Source organism: Geospiza fortis, unplaced genomic scaffold (assembly GCF_000277835.1).
Source record: "Geospiza fortis unplaced genomic scaffold, GeoFor_1.0 scaffold95, whole genome shotgun sequence".
NCBI lineage: Eukaryota > Metazoa > Chordata > Aves > Passeriformes > Thraupidae > Geospiza > Geospiza fortis.
The window spans coordinates 4,825,453-4,845,462 of record NW_005054333.1 but is presented as its reverse complement, the minus strand read 5'-3'; the positions used below and the strand labels follow the sequence as shown (position 1 = coordinate 4,845,462).

The 20,010-nt window shown below is 37.9% G+C and overlaps 1 protein-coding gene across 1 annotated transcript in view; it reads left to right on the top strand.

The window, feature by feature from the left end:
- FAM221A (family with sequence similarity 221 member A) overlaps window positions 1-9,016 on the top strand; it is a 9,950-nt gene extending 934 nt beyond the window's left edge. The window contains exons 2-7 of the mRNA XM_014307310.2: window positions 1,309-1,482; window positions 2,000-2,190; window positions 5,111-5,317; window positions 6,130-6,240; window positions 6,877-6,965; window positions 8,715-9,016. Coding sequence (XP_014162785.1) covers window positions 1,309-1,482; window positions 2,000-2,190; window positions 5,111-5,317; window positions 6,130-6,240; window positions 6,877-6,965; window positions 8,715-8,777 — 835 coding nt within the window. The 3' untranslated portion in view covers window positions 8,778-9,016. The remainder of the gene's footprint in view (window positions 1-1,308; window positions 1,483-1,999; window positions 2,191-5,110; window positions 5,318-6,129; window positions 6,241-6,876; window positions 6,966-8,714) is intronic.
- Window positions 9,017-20,010: the final 10,994 nt, after the last annotated feature.

Here is a 20,010-nt window from a genome sequence, read left to right as displayed (position 1 = left end):
GCTGCAAGCCGTGGCTGGCAGCGGTGAAGTCACGCATCGTCCCTCGCATCCCGGGCAGCGTGAGATGTGCTGTGAGAGGCCATCTGGCCTACCAGCGGCATCCCTGCCCACGGCAGGGGCGCTGGAATTAGGTGGTCTTTAAGGTCCCGTCCAATCCAAACCATTATCTGGTAATCTGCCAGCCGTACTGCTCTTTCAGAGTACGAGGAATTCTGTGCATCGTGAGTTCCAAGTTTTGCGTTGTATAAATCCCTTACACTGCTGCGTGTCTTTGCTAGTCTCGTCAGTGGTTCTCTTGAAAGGCTGAACAAAAATAAACACAGTCGTTGTGCTGAGATGAGGTCTTAATTTAGTTTAGGAAAACCTTGAGTAAAACACCAGAGGAAGGCACAGTGGCATTTCTTACATAAGATGTGCCGTGATTCAGTGGGTGTTGGCTGGGTTGACATGCAAATGATAGCATTGTGTTGGCACATTATTCTGGTGCTGTGCAGTGCTGGCAGTCCACAAATCCACAGAATATTTGACAAAGAATCACTCGTTTAGCATATTTTAGCATGTCAAATAAATAATAACTGAAATATTTATGGACATTAATAAAATCACTTTTAGCATAGGTAAGTGCTGCAGTTAAGTCTCAATTGTATTTTACATATTTTATTTATTGTCCTTAATTATTTCCATAAATGCAGAATTCGGATGCTGCTTCAGAGTTCCAGCTATTCAGTGACCTTGAATTTGAATATAGTGATATCTTAATTGAGGAATACAGCCCCCACTAACTCCAGCTACAGAAACTAGCATAGTCTTCTTCCAAATCAGAAGACAACTTGGATGTGATGTTTGTTGCTTTGATGGCAGTGGGGTTGCCTGCTTGCAGCTGAGTACTCAGACTAGACTAAGATTAATCTCTTGACACAAGTTTGCAGTACAGTTGGGTGTAGATGGGTGAAGTGACTTCAGTCAAGAAGTCTGAGGCAGAGCTGGCTGGTTACATGATCCTTGATACTCGTTGCTTGTTTTTTTTTTTTCTCTCCAAAAGAACCCGTGGTAGTTTGCTGTGTTAATTTTTTCCTTCTCTCTTAGAACTGGTTTTCAGTCCATCAGAGCAAATTTTTTAAAATAGTATTATTCAAAAAATATTCTCTAAAAATCAGCTATAGTTCTGTTAAATTATTAGAAGAGTAATATGAAATACAAGATTTGTTTTGCATTTACAGATAAAGTTCTGTTATATACTTAAAAAACAGAGAAATCTACTTTTATTGTCTTCATTTTCTTATGGCTTTTTTTATGCCATGCATACAGAATTGTAGGTGATGATGATGGAGGAAAGCTCTTTACTCCTGAGCAATATGAAGAGTACAAAAGAAAAGTATTACCAGCTCGGCTGCAGAACAGGTTGTATGTGAGCTGGAGATCACCAACTGGCATGGACTGTAAGCTTGTGGGACCAGAGACACTGTGCTTTTGCACCCACCGGTGGGTAGCTTCCCTCCTTTCACACTTCAGTATTTTTAAAAATCAGGAAAATGTGAAGTATTCCCAGACACATTACAGTAGCACATTGGCAAATTTATTTAAGGTTTAAGGGTTGAGAAAATTAGGTTTTAAATAGTAACAACTGTTTGTAAATGCAAATGTCAATATATTTTTGAGACCAAAATGGTTTTGTAGTCTCAATAAATTCAGCTGCAAGGCATAAGTTAACATAGATCAGATTGATTCTGGTAGTGCTCTCAAAGTGAAACATAAGGATATGTGATATTTATGTAATGAATAGATGTAAAACCACCTGCTAATATGCATTTAATTGAAATTTCACAATTAAGAGTAAATTACTCTTAAATTAAAAAAAAGTAAATACTCACAATTAAGAATAAAAAGTACAAATAAAGCTACTCCAAAACGAAACTTGTGAAGTGAATAGTAAGCCTTTCAGGTAGTTTTCTGATAAATACCAGTGAGGTTATGAAAGTAATTACTTTTCCTGTTTTAGGTATAAACAACACAAAACAGACTACGAGGTGCTTCCCAAGGAGCGCCCCATCAGCGTGCCTTGCAGAGTGAAGGGCTGCCCGTGCCAGTCCTACCAGTTTGTGCCCCTGAACGGCACCCAGCCCGTGCGCTGCCGCTGCAAACACTTCGCTGACCAGCACAGCGCAGCGCCCGGCTTTCCCTGCAACTCCTGTAAGTCCCCGCTGCGGCATTCTCCAGCAAACTCAGCAGGAGCAGCGCCTGAGGGATGTGTGCTCTGCCCAGGGTATTGGGTGTGCGCTGCCCTTGTCACTGTTAGGAGAATTAAGCCACAAACGCCAGAGGTTTATGTCCAAAAAAGAGACAGACGAGTTCTTTATGGCTTTATTCGAATAAAGGGAGAGGCCATGGGGTACTCCCCTGGGATCTCTCCAAGTTTTGGAAGACGCAGCCTCCTTTTTATCCTGATTTCCTGGCTGCATTTCCCTTCTCTCCTTCCCCGTTGGCTGAAGTATTTGAGAGGTACAGACTTCCTGGAACACCTGATACCGAAGATTTCCCTCGAATGTACAACCCTCCCTTTTAATATTTAATTCTTACGGAATTCAGAGGTTTTTCTTCCCCATTGTTTCTTTCATCTTCCATGTCTAATTTTCGTTTATCAGCAAATCTAAAGTTTATTTGTAAAAGCAAATATCTTTTTCCATTCAGCCATCAGTGGAGTCCTTCCCATTGTTTCTTTATCTCCCAGTGCTAGTTTTATCTACCAGCAGACCCACAGCTTGTTTGTAAAGACAAATCCGCTATTCCTCTCATAACCAATGATGTTTTCATCCTCAAGAAAGGATGAGAAGTGGGAAGGAAGACATCATCTTTTGCACAGGAGGGTTTAGAACAACATCCTTGTTTCCCCAGGTCCTGTGAAGGAGTTTAAATCTCTGAATGCTTCTGGTGCTTATGGAGACAGGTGCCTGCAGTTAGACAGTATGAAAGCACCCTGTTTGCAGTTTGTCACTTCAGCTACATGCACATGCCTTTGCTACCTGAACTTGGTAGTTTGGGAGAGAAAAGTGTTGATCTCCATTCCTCTATTGCCTAGCTGACTAGAACATTAACATATTTTTATGTCTTTTCTCAAGTCAACAGGAATTATTCCCAAATAATTCTATTACTAGCACTCTAATGAAGTCGTTCATGACCATAGAGATTGTGGGTCTTGAAATGCAAATGGGAATGGTGTTTCAGCAAGATCTTAGAGAAGGGATGAAGAGGAAGCTTTTTGCTACAGTTGTTTGAGGTTCATGTTATGAAACAACAGTAATTATTAACCACAGGAAATAAATAATGCATAAAGATGTTTTCGTTTGAAACCTCAAATTACATAAGATGAAGATTTTTTTTGCTGGAGTTCTGTACTGTTATTAAATTTCTTTCATGGAATGTCTCTATTTTGTACAGAAAAAAAGTGCAAACAGCTTTTGCTGGTTGAGAATCCTATACCACAGAATAAACCATAAAATGTCTACATGACAGCCTTTAAAGAATTTGCACTAAGTAATGTGAAAATCTTAGATGTGCAGCTGGATAATTCAGACTGAATCCACAGTACACAGTGTTTTCAATATTAACATATATAATGCCCTATGCTTAGTGTTTCTCAAAAATACCAGACACCTCTGAGGGCTTCACAGATTTCACAGTGAAGTGCCAAGAATTGCTTGTATTTTGGACTTGTTTTGTTTTAATGTAATGGTATTAGTCTTGTCTAGTGTTGATAAATCTAAGATGACAGGTAAGTTATAACTGAAAAACTTAACTGCTTATTGCTCTGTACATGTTAAATATACTGTATTCAGTGTCCAAACATAGAGTTCTGTTACTGAGGAGTGCCCAAAATAATATGAAAAAACCTTTAACATTTTCAAGAATGTGATCAACATATCACGAAAGAGTTAAGGAAATTTTTCATGATGCTCCATAAAATGAACTGTGAGCGGGGAGCAGGGTGATTTGTATAATGAAACATTTGCAGCATCACTTGCTCAATTTCTTGGTCACATCATTGCTCCAGAGGGGCTTTGATGACAGTTTTAGATGTAGCTAGGGCAGACAGGTCACTTTACTCTGTTTCAGAATGTCACATAACATTTGTATAACTATTTCAATTCCATCCTGTGGCTGTGGAAGCTTAAAAAACCCCTGAAAGTCAGTCTAATGATACTCCTGTGTAGAACCCATTTTGTTGCTTCCACAGTCTCTATTTTCTCTATTCCACAGTCTCTGAGAAAATGTTGCTAATTTTCAAAGATATTTAAATTGTGGTTTGTGTAATAAATTGTGATAGAAAGTTTCTTAGCCCTGCAACATTGATACATGCTATACACCTTTGGAGGGAATGCTGCCAAAATGCTGGCGGGTTGTCAGCTTTACCCAGTGTCAGAACTTTTTATTTGTTGTAAGTGAAAGGAGAGGTGTGTTGCTAATGACAATAAAACCAAGTTGCAACATAGGAAATGCAGTTAGATAGCAGAAAAGAAATTTCTGATCCAGCATTGGTCCAGTGTAGCCATGATATTTTCTGAAAAATCCTTTCCTTACGATTTTTTCTCCTGAGAAGCCGAGAGGCCTCAGGAACAAAATGTAAACAATGGTTATCTGCTGCTGTGGAATGCAACAGGTGCATCTATGATTGGTCTCATGTGGTTGTTTCTGATTAATGGCCAATCACAGTCAGCTGGCTCTGACTCTCTGTCCGAGACACAAGCCTTTGTTATTCCATTCCTTTTCTATTCTTAGCTAGCCTTCTGATGAAATCCTTTCTTCTATTCTTTTAGTATAGTTTTAATATAGTATATATCATAAAATAATAAATCAAGCCTTCTGAAACATGGAGTCAACACTCTCGTCTTTTCCCTCGTCCTAAGACCCCTGTGAACACCGTCACAGTCCAGGCTGCTCAGAGAGGTGCCTGAAATCTCCATCCTCAGAGGCGCTTGAAACTTGGCTCAGTAAGATCCTGTGGCTGGATGGCCCTCATGATCTAATCCCAGGAGTCATCCTTTCTCTTTTATACAGCTTTTTCATATAGCTGGATGCTTAAATCCCATCACCATCTCATTTATTTGTTTCTCAGGTTCCAAGTGTTCAGGCTTTCATAGCTCCTTTACCTGTGCCTGTGGTCAGCCAGCATATGCTCACGAAACAGTTGTGGAAACCAAGGAGGAGCGCTTAGCCCAAGGAAAGCCCGTGGGGCAGGATGTTCCTTACGCTGCCATGGGAGGACTGACTGGTTTTAGCTCTCTAGCAGAAGGCTACATGAGGCTTGATGACAGTGGAATAGGTATGTGCAGCTGAAATTTTAATTCTCCACCTAAGTTTTGAAAAGTACTAAACCAAAATAGAGTTTCAAAGTTTGAAGGCAAGTTGGATGAATAGGAGTAGAACTGCAGAAAAACTGTTCCTTTCAGCTGTCTTCAAGGTTTTAAGGGATCACATTGTCCTACTCACTGTAGTGAGTTGATAAAAAAACTCTTTTTCAAAAATTCTGGTGTTCAACCTGATTGCTTCTGCTTGAAATGAAATGTATCCTTTAGAGAGAACCTGTAACTTCTAATAATTCCTGTAACCTGGTAGTTCCATATTCTATTTATGTTAGTCCTTTTGCCTAATACCATCCAGGTATTTTTTGGTTATATATTCACAGCATTTTTGTTTCCAAACTCAAAGGTTAATAGCTGTTCAGCATAAAAAATAAGAGGTAGAATTGGTAGAACTTTTTAACAGACATGTTAGTTGGTCTTGATACTTTTTCTGCTCTGTAATTTTGTGTAATTTAGTAATGCATATGTTTTGTCCTGAAATACTGTTTCATCTATTATTACCACATACCCATTATTTATTTTTAAAATTCTGATCTGGATTCCTGGATTTTTCTGAAGTTTAGAAACTAAAACATTACTGTAGTAATTGAAGAAACAAAGATTTTCAATGGCTTTGAAGCCATCCTTGTAAAGCTTTGTTAATTCCAGTTTATGGGGTCTGCGCCGAGAATTGTAGATACGAATCTGTAACCTTGTTCTGACCCCAGCATGTGTATTCGTACTGTATCTCCTGGAGTTAATTGTTGTTTCCATTCGCCTTATTTTCTGACAGGTGCTCCTTCTGCTGAACTTTTAGAAGCCCCCATTACTAGCATGGATCATCCATTTCTAAAAGCATTTCAGGGGCCTTCGAGTTCCGCTCAATCCATGCCACAAATAGCAGGTGATGTATAAGTAGGATAATACTGCTGTACAAAAAGAACTTAATATATAATTAATTGATTTTATTAATGAATTGAAGGATGCTCAGGGCATTAAAATGAATATTGAAGCTTTGTTTTGTGATAAGTTAGTACAACATTCATATACTATTCAAATGCTTAGAATAACTTAATGCTTGTTATTTTTGCTTGTGATGTGTATTTTACCTGAAATTATTTTTTCTTAGTGCTTGTTATCTTTCCCATCAATGGTGTCATGTATTCATTGGATCAGTTTTTAAAATTCTTAATTTCTCTTAGAAACTCATAATATCTGAATGGGTTGTACATATTCAGCACAACCCTGTGAAACTGCCTTCTGCCAGAAAGCTTTTTCTATGTGGGATTATGGATCGCTTACACTTTTTTTATGTCCCTTATTTAGTACAAAAATGTACCAATTAATATAACAGTTGAACTCCTTTAAAACAATTTATAATATTTGCAAGCCTATTTGGAAAAGGTTTCTCTTTGGTCCCAAATGCTGGGTTTTGTACTTGTCTATAAAGGTTTTGCCAAATGTAAAACATAGCTAACAGAACAGCAAATATCATTAATAAAAAAAGGGTTTTGTTTTCTGTTTATGTTTTGTTTTTCAGGTAGCTCAAGTGCCACAGGGCAAGTTTCTCACGGAAAACAATCAGAGGCTGATGACATGGCTTACTTTGAAAAACGCTATCAAGAACGGGCAAGTTATTACATTTATTGCTTTAATGTAAATACACTTTCACAAGAGGATATCTAAACCCATAAATGTATGATTTAAATGGCATAAAAATGCATTATATAATTCCTTCTCAATTGCCAAGAAAGCTAGCCTCTTAACATAAGTTTTAAAATACAGTTATGAGCTACTACAGGATTTCAGAGATTGGTCATGTGTGGGATGGCATTTACCGTAACCAGGCAGATTTTAATTGAGGGTAATTCTCTACAGAATTACCAAAACATTACAGAAAACCAAAACATTTTAATATATGACAGAAAGAAACAGCAACACAGAGTCACAGAAACTCCCCTGTGACATTTAGGACTAGGTGTTTGCTACCTCACTTACACAATTCCAGAATGTTATTATTTTTTTTTAATGACTGTCTGTCTAAGTTTGGCTAAATTTGGTCTGTCTTTCTTACATGATCTGTATCACTCACTTAGAGGTGCCTCCTCCACCACACTATCTTTAGTTTACATGCCCTGTGGTGTAGGTTATTCGCGTTTAAATACCTATTCTTTTCTCACATTAGCCCTGTAGCCCTGTAGCTCCACCATCTCAGATGAAGTATGTCTCAACTGTTCATGAATTCTTTTGTAAAGCAATGTTGTTTAATTAACTTAAAATATAAACTGTGTTGCTATTTTGCTTGCTGGCTTGCAAGAATGTCTTTGTTAAGGAGAAAGCTGTTTTAGCTTTGTGAAATTCAAAATAATTTTCTTTGTTTTGTAAATCATCAGAAAATGTGGACAGATGTTACAAATATTACATTGGTTCATAGAAAACTTCAAAATTCTCTGTTTCGTTTTCCCACTGAGATTTTATTTTCTTTGCAAAAGATAGAAATTTTAGATAAAAACATCAAGAAGCCTTAAAAGGGTGAAAGGTGATTTAAAATGCATTTTTGTGTAGACCAACATAATTTGCTTAGCAGTAAGTTAATTGGTAGACATCCCAATGAGGTCTTGTTTTCTTTTGGTATTATTTTATGATGGGAAAAAGCATGTTAATTCTTTCTTTCTAGCATTTTAAATAGCAGTGCATGTGTTAGATGGGATGCAAAAGTCTCCACATCCCTTTTATATAATTGCTTTAAATATGATTTCATTCACTAGTATAACAGTACTTGAGAAGAATTGTAGCTTCTAAAACCAACAGATATATTTGTTTGGATAAATAGTCTTACTATGAAATGACAGAGTGGAGTGAAATGTGTATGTGTCGATAAATTTTACAATGCTACAAGAGCCTGTGGTGTAGAAAAAACCTTACAGGAGGAAGTCACGTCCTTGTGGGTCAGCAGGGAGGCTCTGAGATTAAGGTTCAGCGCCCTTCCCGTGTGGTTTTATGTGCGCTGGTTCATCTACCTGTGTCTGTTAGACATCTGCAATAAAACTGCTCCACCTTCCGTTGACATGGAGATAAACCCTGGACATTCCTGAGGCACACTGGCCTTGAGGGATACTCAAACACCTGAACTGCCATTAGCAGAGATAAGGCAGCCTGCTTTCAGTAGGGGAGGAGCTGCAGTGCCGTGGAAGTGCTCCTTTGTCTACTGGTGCAAACGTGAGCAGCGCTGGGTTGGGATAATAATGTTGTGTACCTTTCTCCACTGCATGTACCACCCTGGTAAATTTGTGACTGGATGTAGGAATTTAATACTGCATTGTTAGTCGATTTGCAAACCGGTGTTTGAACCACTGCTGGTGTCTTTTTTTGTTACAGCTGAAAATGGAGAAGGCTGCTAAACGGCAAGAGAGGAATCCAGTGCCATCAAAGAAGCAATGAGATTAATAAATAAATATTTATTATTTGGCACACTGGTCATTATTGCATTCCTTATTTTTCTCTGTGCATACCTGCATATCTGTATTTATTAATTTATTTATTCTGTTGCTTTGTTTCTTTGCTGAAATTAATTTTTAATTATCTCATTGTAATAAAATTGGTTCTTTAATCAATGTGTTTCTAATCTCCAGAACTGTTACAAAGATATTTCTTTGAAAATGGAGAAGTGTATTTAAAGAGTTGCAGATCTGAGGGTTTAAGCTGTGAGAGTTTAAGGTCTGAGAGAATAACCTTATATTTGTATATTAGGTTGTAGGAGGGCAAAGAAAAGATGTCTTATTCTTAGACTTTTATGATACATCTTCTTTATTTGTAGAGTCCTTTAAACTCATCTTGGTTATGGATTTTATGTGGTGAGATTTGTTCTGTTAATATTGACATTTTAATATTTTCTTTAAATCTTTTTCCCCTTTCTGTTGATTTCATCTCCTTGACATAAAAATTCAAACATACCCTTCTTCTCTCACACTTCTGTAGACTCCGTTCTTGCCATCATATAAATATTTTTTTTAAATATGACATTCTATACACTTGCAAACCCACTTCCATGTTTATGACCTACTTGAAGGGATCTTGCTTGTATACTTAATCCCAGATTTCTCTGGTGGTACAATTCCCCCAGTTCTATTTGCCTGTTACTGTCCATAACGATTATTACCCTAAAATTCTGAAAACCTTAAGTGGCAACAGATATGTTATTTATAGCATGTAAAGCAATATTTGCATGCTGTTTGGTACAAACTTATTTATCCAAGAGATTCATCATGTCTAATCCAACCCAGACTGAATCACCTCGGGGAGATGTGCTTTTGTTTTCTTTGTCCATATTCACAGCTGAGGCAACTTATGTTGTATTAAAGGTAATGGACAGGAAAATATAAAATGTAGTGAATGTGTGGTGGTTTAATTCTGCAAAGCAGGACAGCACAAACTTGCTACAGAATAACTGGCAGAGAGTGCAGTTTAGGAGGCAAAAGCAGAGCCTGAGTTAATTGACTCTGCTTTGAGAACAGAGAGGTGTTAGTCAGTTTGTTCTTAAAAATACCTGAAATTGTCTCTTGGACTGGAGAGGAGACCTTACAGGAGGTATGTGTACTGGGACTTTACAGCAAGAACTGGGAGAAGCCTGGAAAGCTTTGTTTCCCATTGGAGAGAATGCCTCCATGTGCCTGATGAGCAAAGGAGAAGAGGTGAGTTTGAAGGCATTCACTGCACGGCAACTTGGGTTTTGTTCAGATATCACCTGTGGTGTGGAGGTTCAGTGTTAAGAGAGCCTTTTACCTTTAACTCTGACCTATACTGCCATTACTACAGATGCCAATCAGAGAGACTAATCTGTATTTTAATTTAAATGCATAATGCATCAAAGTCTCTACTTAATGTTTTAAAAGTACCTCTACTGTTAAATTCTACAGTTACAAGCTGCTTTAGCCTAATAAATGAAAGTAACTAATTTGAGCTCCCTCTTCTGGCCCTGGCAAGAAATCCATTCTACACATCCTCTGCTTGGTCTTGAAAATAAATGGGGTTTTCACAATGTAATCACAAGAAATCAACAAATACAGATAGCACTCATAAAGGAAAGTAAAAAAATACAGAAAAAATATTTTCATTTTTAAAAGAGATTATTACAAACGGAAGTGGAAGTTTACTCTAGTTTCCTACTTATCCCTGTTACTACACCCATTGGGGAATGCACTTCTGGAAATGTCTATGTGCATGTTGCAGAAGTCAGCTTTCTCACAGCAAAATATTGTTAAACAGAGAGGTTACAAATAGTTACAAAAACTTTTATTTTGTGTTTCTTTTGATACTGAGAGCATATATTCTAGGAAATAATTTATTGTTTTACATTTTGAGTTGACAATATTTGTCTGTTTTAAATGTTAGCTCTGCCAAATTTAGACCTACTAAACTGTACTTTGATAATCAAAACCTGGTTTTATTAAAGTAATTTAAAAAATATTCTGTGCTTTAACTTCTTTACTGCTTCCATGCTGAGGATATAAAAAAGTTACTACATTTATTTAGTATTTCCTTTTAGTTGGAAAATAGGTTGGATCATAAAAATATCAATGCCATTAAATACTGCTTAGGAGTTCTGACCATTTTTCACTCATGTTGGTTATGTCCAAGCAAAAGACACTTGCTTTCCTTACTAGAAGGCATGCTTTTGGCTTATTATTTGCATACTACTTTTTTTTTCTGAAACTTTATTGATATCTATACATGAAAAACCAGGTACAATGTATCTCATAACATTGCTGGCTGTGAAAACTGGACACTGGTGTAATATCTTAAGTGAAATTTTAATTTATCCTAAAAAACAAATAATCGTTTTTCAGGATAAATATTGCAATCTTCAGTTCTATTCAAAAATTTCTTTATACATCTTTTAGAAAATAAATTTTTTTTAATTATAAAAGCAGAGATCAAATGCTAGTATGTGTGCCATTAGCAGTGTTCATGAAATAAAGAGCTGGATTTCACAGGTACTTGTTGATGGTTTGTTTTCCTGAGAGCAGCCATGAACTTTGAACAAAATATCATGGGACAGATAAGTTACCAATTCACCTGTGTGATTTATTGGGTTGTCGTATATCTGTCGTTCAGCTGGAAGCATTAACTGTTTCTGAACCTAATCCAAGGAGTCAGGCACAGGGAAAAGGGTTTGTTCTAATGCACATGAGCGCTCTAAGCTGTTAAAGCCTAATTGCATAGGCCCTGGGCAGTACTTAAGCATGTCTTATTTTTAAAATACCCAGCTTTCAAATCAGTGTTTTGCCAGTATTATAACATTCCTAGAGTTCACAACAGCATTTTTCCCCTGGTTTGGATTATCCTGTGGAAAGGCTCAGATGTTCCTTGGCTGTTAGGACAGTGGACAGTGGTCAGTGATCCTAAGTGGAGAGCAAGGAGCTCCTCTCCATTCTGTGTGTTTCTGATCCTAAATATAAACCCCGTCTGTCTGTCTGAGATTCAGGAGCGAGGGGAATGTGATGTGTGAATTCACAACCAGGAATGGCATCCGTGCAGTGGCTTTGTCAAGTTGTCAGTGTCTTTGCAGCATGTTGTGCATATTAAATGACTGGCAGGTCTCATGGCTGTATGTCCCTGAGCCTCTCTAGATGTAGTTTATGGCCATGCAAGTAGTGATAGTATTTGTTCATAGCACAAATATAAGTGAAAAAAACCCAAAGGTTTTCCAGTCTAGAAGACCTCGCACATGTGTACCTGTTATGGGGATTTTTTTGTAACTAAATATACTATTTTTGTCTAGAAGCCTACTCTAACTTTGGAGCTTTTAGCATATCTCTTCTGGCAGAAGGAATCATTACTTGCTTTACACTGATTTCAGCTCTGATTTTCCATTCACTGTGCCCATGCTGTCTGGCATGGCTGGGCTCTGATCCCTTGGGCTCCTTTAGTCACCTCCCTGGGGAAGGACCCAGGCTCAGCCGTAACCTGTCACCTGCGTGATGCTGTGAGATGGGAACCTCACACAAACCTCACACAAAGTGTATTAGTTGGGAACCTCACACAAAGTTTATTAGTTGGGTCACTTGCATGATGCTGTGTGACAAACAGGATGGGAACCTCACACTTTATTAGTTGGGTCATGCAGTGCACAAAGGACCCCCTTGCTTTCTGAACACCTCACAGAGGAGTCTAGGTGTGGCTGGATCCAATCTTAAACCCAGACTGAGACAACAGTTTATGTGTAAAGGATTATCCAGGTGCTGTTGAACCTTTGTACAACTTTGTCCCATGGAATTAAGGATAGCAAACCAGATCTATTTATATAAAATATTTGATATGAAAATGATTAGACTAAAATATCTTAATCAGAATTATTTGCTCCACTCCAGTTTAACTATTAGTATAATCTAATTCTCTGTTTTTAAGCAATATTGAAGCAATTATGGGAAAGCTAGCAAAACCAATTAATAAGTAGAGATTGACGTTACTGACTCATACCAATGACTAAGGCAAATCTCTTTTGCTCAGCCTTGAGGAGTAACCTTGAGGGGCACCCCCAACCCAAGGAAGGATCTCCACACACTCCAAGAAAGGGGATGTCAGAAGACCCTGCCATTAAAGATTGGGACTGATCAGTCAGAAGTCTCCAGCCAGCTGTGTCAGTTCAGCAGCTTTAGATAAGTTATCAGTAGTATCACTTTTCCCTTCTTTTATCAGGCACTTCAGAAGGCCAGCTACATCTTCACCTCACTCTCAGGATGTTTAATTTTGGAGCTGATGAGTCAGTCTGCTTTCAGCATTATTCAACACCAAAAGCAGCACAGATAGCTTTGCAAATAGGGTATTGTTCAAGCTGGTTTACCCCATTCTAGGCAGAGTATCCGATTACACACCGGCTGAGCACATTCAAAATTATTTGATTCTACCTGAAGTGCTTAATCTTATCCTCCCTCTCTCAGCAAGTTTCTGTATATGTGAGAACAAAAGATAGCATTTAATTTTGGAAAAAGAAAAAGCTAATTCAGATTTCAGAATTTCAAGTACTGTTGTTCCCCTTCAAACGGAAATCTGTTATTCTTTTCTGTAATGTAAAAAAGAATTGTTCATCAAATGAATACATGATGACTGAGAATCTGTTGCACAAATAATTTTGTAGCTATGCTTTTCTGAATATTTGGTAGGCCAAAAAATAAATAAATTGAGGGCTAAAATATTTGCTGTTGTCTGAAGAGTACTGTAGGAGGCAGCTGGAGTCCTGCTGGAAGTGTATCTCCTGCCCTAAAAGCATCAATTTTTATGTAGATGGGCCGGAGGATGTTGGAAGGGGGGAGTGAGAAAAAGTAAAAATACCCAAACAATTAATAACTTTCTTTAATGTGAGGGTTGCAGCAGGGAGAGGGGAAAATCCAGAAGGAGTACCACAGGCTGCCTTTCCTCTGTGGTCTGCTGGCTAATTGGTGTGTGCATGTTGGTCAGAACCTGTGTAGCTTTGAGCCAACTGCAGGAGGCAATGCTGCTTGTCCTGTCCCCAGTAGGAATTCGGGGAGATGGACCAAACTTTACTCATTCTGCTTATGGAATAACTTTTTCTTATAAAGGGGTTTTTAGATTTAACAATCATAGGTAATTCTCCTTTGGGTTCTTATTCTGGCATTTAGACTCAGTCAGAGTGTTTTATTTAATATTGTAAGGTACAGAGTGTAGGAGTGTGCTTCTAAGGTTAACAAAATATTCAGTTGCACAGGCGTTCCCTTTCCAGCTCTGAACTCTGGATCTTTTCCTTTGAATTACAGGTAAAATGTTGTCTACCAAAAGCCGTATTTCTGGAATTGACCTTGTTTTACAATGGTTCAGATACTAAGTTATAAGAGGGGAAAATATGATTCTCTCAGCCAACCCAAAACACAAGTCTTCCATGTAAAGAGAATGAGGAGTATGCCTGGAGAGAACTGCTGTATCCTGTGATTTAGGATACCAGATACATGCTAGCATTTGTGAGGAAGGATTGAAAAGTAAGATCTGCATACTGCTAGCTGGTAATTAAACTGTTAAAAATGTTCATTGCAAACTATTTCTCTGAGGTACATTACCTGTCCTGATCTGATTCATTAACTCTTGGAAGAAAATGAGAGCAGGCTTGCAAATGCACCTAAATTATGAAGACTCAAAGCTTAAGGTGGGGCATTACTTGTCTCAACAGCAGTGAGACTGTTTTGATTTAATTTTTGGCTGTTATGCCATCAAACACCTATGAAAAATGACAGCTAATAACTTGTATGCTCTCTTCACACTTCGAATGTCAGGAGATGTAATGACTTCTTGGAAACAAATTGTGCATTGACAAAAGCTTGTCCTCAGACTAATGCAGTTTTTGGCAAACCTGGTTTTAGTAAGGTAAGTAGCTTGTATATGTGTGGGCTTTGTTTTTTACCTGGATATAAAGGCTTTAATTCTATGCAGCCACTTTTCAAGGTACTTGCTTGATCTTTGAATATGTTGTGGGTTATGTTCTCTTAAGTTCTCTTTAAGAACTGTTGGCTCTCCTAAAGAAAATGCTTATTTTGTGTGAGCAGTCTTGCTGCACTTCACACTTCAGTTAAATTATGGAAACACTGTTTTGGGTTTTTTTTAACACTCAGGAAATACTACAAGATGGTAATATAGGGTAATATAAGAATGCTGAATTCTCTTTCTTCGTCCAGTATACATTATGGGATTTCTTTAACAAGAGAGCAATGCTTTTTTAAGAGAACTCGTTCTTTGCTCAATCTCAAGAAGCAAAAGAAGATAATTTAAAAACCTGTAATGTTGAATGTGCTGGACAAAGTACTCTTGAGAAGACAACAAGGACATATTTAGTAGCAGTTCTATGACAAGCATAAAAGGGATGATGGCAGCTTTGGTTTTGTATGTGAACTGCTTGTGGTTTTTCGTATTGCAACTAAGCCAAAATAAAAGATGTGTCTGAACTTTTTGTATGTGTAGGTAAAGGACTTTGTACATTCTTCTTGGAAAAGGAAGAAAACAAAACCTGCACACTTATTTTGTGACTGACCTGTTCCTTTGTCATGTGTATTAAGATGTCACTGTCAATAAAATGTTGTAGCAACACATCAAGAGAACAGCCATGTGAGGCTGCTGTGTAACGTGTTGGTGTTTTTCTAGTCACAAAACTTTATTTGATCTATTGTTTTTCGATTTTAGAGGATTATATTTTTGAAGCATTAGCATATATTTTTATGAAACATATGATATCAAATGCATTACTTTTTTTTCCCATAATTCTGTCAGGATAATTACAGGAAAGTGTAAAAATAAGATCTGTATTCCATTCCACAAATACCAGTTTGAGGTATGCTTATATTTTCATAATGGCATTCTTTATCTTTTTATTTCCTAATTTCTAAATTCCTAATTTCCTTAATTTCCAAATTATGGTGGCTGTTCTTCTGAAGACAGATATTGGCACAGCAAGAGATCAACAGCGAATAGGCAGGAACTGTTTTGTTAAAGTTTTTAATTGTATGTCAGTTCTACATACAAAATGATAGTAATAAGTGAATTTTTCTCTTTTTGAAACCTGCCACATGAATGCATTTTAAAACAGTGAATAATGTGGGACACACATTCAAGTGACCTGTAATTTGAAAAAATTGTAATGAAAAGACTGGCAAACATGACAAATTTACAAAGTACTGTTTGTATCTCTTGCTAAAGAGATTCACGAGAGATAGTTAATGTTGGTAAGAAATGAAATTTGAAATTAAATTAAATGCAATTTAATTTCAAAACTTCTTTCTGATGAAAATGGTAGGCTTTGTGTGACATGTCAGCACTGATGGAAATGACCTGAAAGAGCTGCTAATCAGCATTAGGAGACTGATACAGAGGGTTAGTAGCTCCTATTTAAAATGTTAATGTCTAGACGGGTCCTTTGGCATGGAAACATTGGATTACATTGCTGGTCATGAAGAAAGTCTTCTATATTGCTTCTTAATTGCAGCCTTTAGAGAAAAAACGTTGCCAGCAGAGATCTATTCTGTTACTTAAAGTTTTGTCACTAAGCTTTTAGAGAGATGACACTGTAAGAGATTTCTCTCAGTTCCTTCCTCTGAAGGACATCTGGCCTTGGAATGGAAGATTCCACCTCTGCAGCATGCTTATATTCCAGTAGTTGTCAGTGCACATTTCTGCAGGAGGTTTGCATAATCTCCACTGATTTCTATGTTATCTCATTAAGCACTATCAGGTGACTGTGGAAAATCTTAAATTCTGAATAAACCAAACATGTTTAAAATTCCACCAAACTTGGCATGTCCAAGTGTTGATGAGAAGTACAGGCCCTGGGCACTGCAGATTTCACCTGGTCTGAACTTAAACATGTGTGACCAGGTGAGTAACAAATTTTAAAGCATTTAGATGATAGGCTGTGTAACAGATGCTTCCAAATACCAGCACAGTGTTCCCCAGAGGAGTCTGTTTAACTGAAAGCAGGGCAGGCTGGGAAGGACTGTCTGATCTGTTGCCATGGGCATACTCTAGAAATTAAATGGTTTTATCAAAAATGGTTCAGGCTGTGCTGGGGAAGTGATTTTTAGAGTATTATTTGGCTCAGGTCTATTTCTGTCTGACCCAAGTTCTTTCTGGTGCTGAGGAAACAGCCAAGAAAACAACTTCTTCACCTTTTGAGGAAAAAGCCACCTCTCTTGGTCACAGAACCAAGAGACAGTTTCAGGTGCACCTGTGAGCTGCTTGAATGCCTGGGTGCAGTGCAAACTTTTGGTCCAAAGAGAGAATAGCAGGTAGGAGTAGGAGCCCTGCTACCCCTGGCCACCACTGAGCATGAAAGGCTCAGGAGCTGATGGCAACAGGGCTTTAAAAAGCTTTGAGCCCTTCTGAGGTACACTGGTGACACTTGGTCAAGGTCAGCTGATGTCACTCTCCGTTTCTGGGACACCTTTCAGTGCCCTAATAGCCTGATAGCCTCTCAATGCCTCTTCATGGGCACTGGCACTGCCCATGCTGCACTGGCCTGTGGTTTGGGAGCAGAGGTTGCCAGAGGAGAAGGCAGGAAGCTTCTGTCCAGCTTGCTCTGTCTATCCATCTCTCATATAGAAGGGGCCTTGTGCATGGCCTCATCCCTGTGGTCCTAATGACACTGCTGAATGTGATTACTTAAAACAGATGAAAATCTGTTGTCAATTCCCTGGAGTTTTGTGTTTGCTTATTTTTTCTATTTTTAAAATTATTTTTTAAAATCTTTAATAGTTTTTATTGCTTTTGGTACCTTTTTATTTGCTTTCTCTGTGTAGCTTTCCAGACCCAACGCCTTCCACTCTTAGTTTTCTGCAAAACTGGTTTGTTTTCATATTATGTTTGCTGGGAATGTCCCAACAAACGTAGGAATGATGAATTTGACTCCATGCTTTCAGAAGGCTAATTTATTATTTTAAAATACTATATTATATTAAACAATACTATACTAAAGAATACAGAAAGGTTACTTAATGTTAAAAAGACAATAAAGAAAACTTGTGACTCTTTCCAGAGTCTCAACACAGCTTGGCACTGATTGGACAAAGAGTCAAGATAACTCACACCAGAATTCAATCAGACAATCACTTTTAGGTAAACAATCTCCAAACACATTCCATGCCAGCAAAACAGAGGAGAAGTAAATGAGATAAGAATTGTTTTCCTTTCTTCTGAGGCTTCTCAGCTTCCCAGGAGAAAAATCTTGGGCGAAGGGATTTTTTTTCAGAGAATGTGAATGCCACATTTTCAGTAGTGGCAGGGCACTAAAAAGAAAACCCTGTTAATAAAAGATTAATTTCTCACAGATATCCTGCAAAGGTCTTCGGTGCATTCCTCAGTCTTTCAAATCCTTTTTTTCTTTGATATTATGATGAAACTGGTAGCTGCCAATACTGGTTTTTCCCAATTTCTACATGAATAATTTCAGTAAACACTCTGAGTGAGTAGCTGCCAGCTCAGAATTTTAGTGGAAACCATATATTTGCCCCAAAGTAAGGCAGTGGAATGTCATAGGACACTTAGGATAGGTGATCTGATCAGCTTAGTTGCTGGGATGGGAGTGTATGAGAAGATGGGAGTGAGTAGCTAAAATATGAATTTTAATACCTGTTTTATCAGCAGCTGGGAGTATTGATACTCAACAGAAAGAAAATACATGTGGGTATGTGTGCATGCTGTGGTGGTGGGAATTAGGACATTCATCTATAGAAAATGGTTCATTAATAGTGTTGCTTGGAGAGCTTGCTCTTCCTTGTTTGATTTCCAGAGATAGATTGTTCTTATGTGTCTTAGTGCAAGATTTGGAAAAGAAGGAAGGGTTAGCAGCTTGTAAGTAGAGGAGACGATACCAAAAAGCTTTGTTGAAAGTGAAGATTGCAGGACATGAGACCTCTAAGCAGAGTTTGCAGTGTTTTTAACATCCATGCGATTTCCATAGACTTGTCCTCGAGGCTTTTTGAAGGTATCCTCTCTTCATTTATCTCTATTAAAAACTCACTGTACACAAATATGGATTGCAAAAGCATACTTGCCTACCAGGACAGACATATTATGGTGATGTAGTTGTGTGGGAATGCAATAATGTGTGCTTATATGAAATAAAGCCAGCTATCACAGTTTGAAGCAAGCTGTTAGGGGATAACGGGTTTCTCTGCAACTTGTAATTACATTGACAAGAGGTGCTGCTAAGTTGGCAGATACAGCTGTTGTCAGAAATCTTTTTTAAGAGACTTGTCCTGCAGTTGCTAGGATTGCCATGGCAACAGGCTGCTGAGGAAAATACTTGTGGGTGGGAAAAAAACTGTACTTGGCATTCAGAAAGTTGAGATGGTGTAAGGAGTATAATGTTCTCCAAAAAAACTTGTTTAGGATTTGCTAATGTTCCATAATTTGAGCTTTTGGAACACGTTAATGAATCACCTGAGGGCACAGCCTTCCACATACCAGCAGAGTATCCAGTTCTGGTTTGAAGTCAGATAATTTAGGCAAGTCTGTGCTGCTAACAAATACTAATATGAAACGAGGTGCTCTTCAAAACAGTCTAAATTTATAGCAAAATGCCTCATACTGAATTATTTTGATACTTTGATCTGCCCTGTTTTTTGAGTTAGAGTTGTGAATCTGATCTTTTTTAAAAGGAAGAGGGCTTTTTGGTTTTGGCACACAGTGTTGAGATACTTTTATGTACAAAGCTGCCCTGACTGGCCTGAGCAGGGAGAAGCCAGCAGATTTTCTGTCCCATTTCTGTATGTTTTGCACATCAGAGGCATTTTTGAGTAGCATGCCTGGGAAGGAAACAATCTAGGATGTAACCAAAGCCATGCAGGTGAGGATGGAGTTGGTGTGGGGTGTAGTGCAGCTTTGGAAGTATGTAATATAATCACAGTACTCAAAGATAGATTGCTTCACATGACTCTTTTTTGTTACAGGAACAACTTTTAGGGTAGAGATCCCAAACACCAACCCTAACGTACTTTGGCTTATTTAGTAGATGGGAGATTTGAGCTACAATGGACCTTGAATTGTATTAGACCAATTGAATTGGTCTTGTATTATAAGATATTGTAAGATATAAGTGTATGGTAAGATGGTTTTTGAATGAAAGAGGGTTTTGAGTTAGTGACTGGAAAAACACAAGGAGTTTTCTGTAATTTTTTTT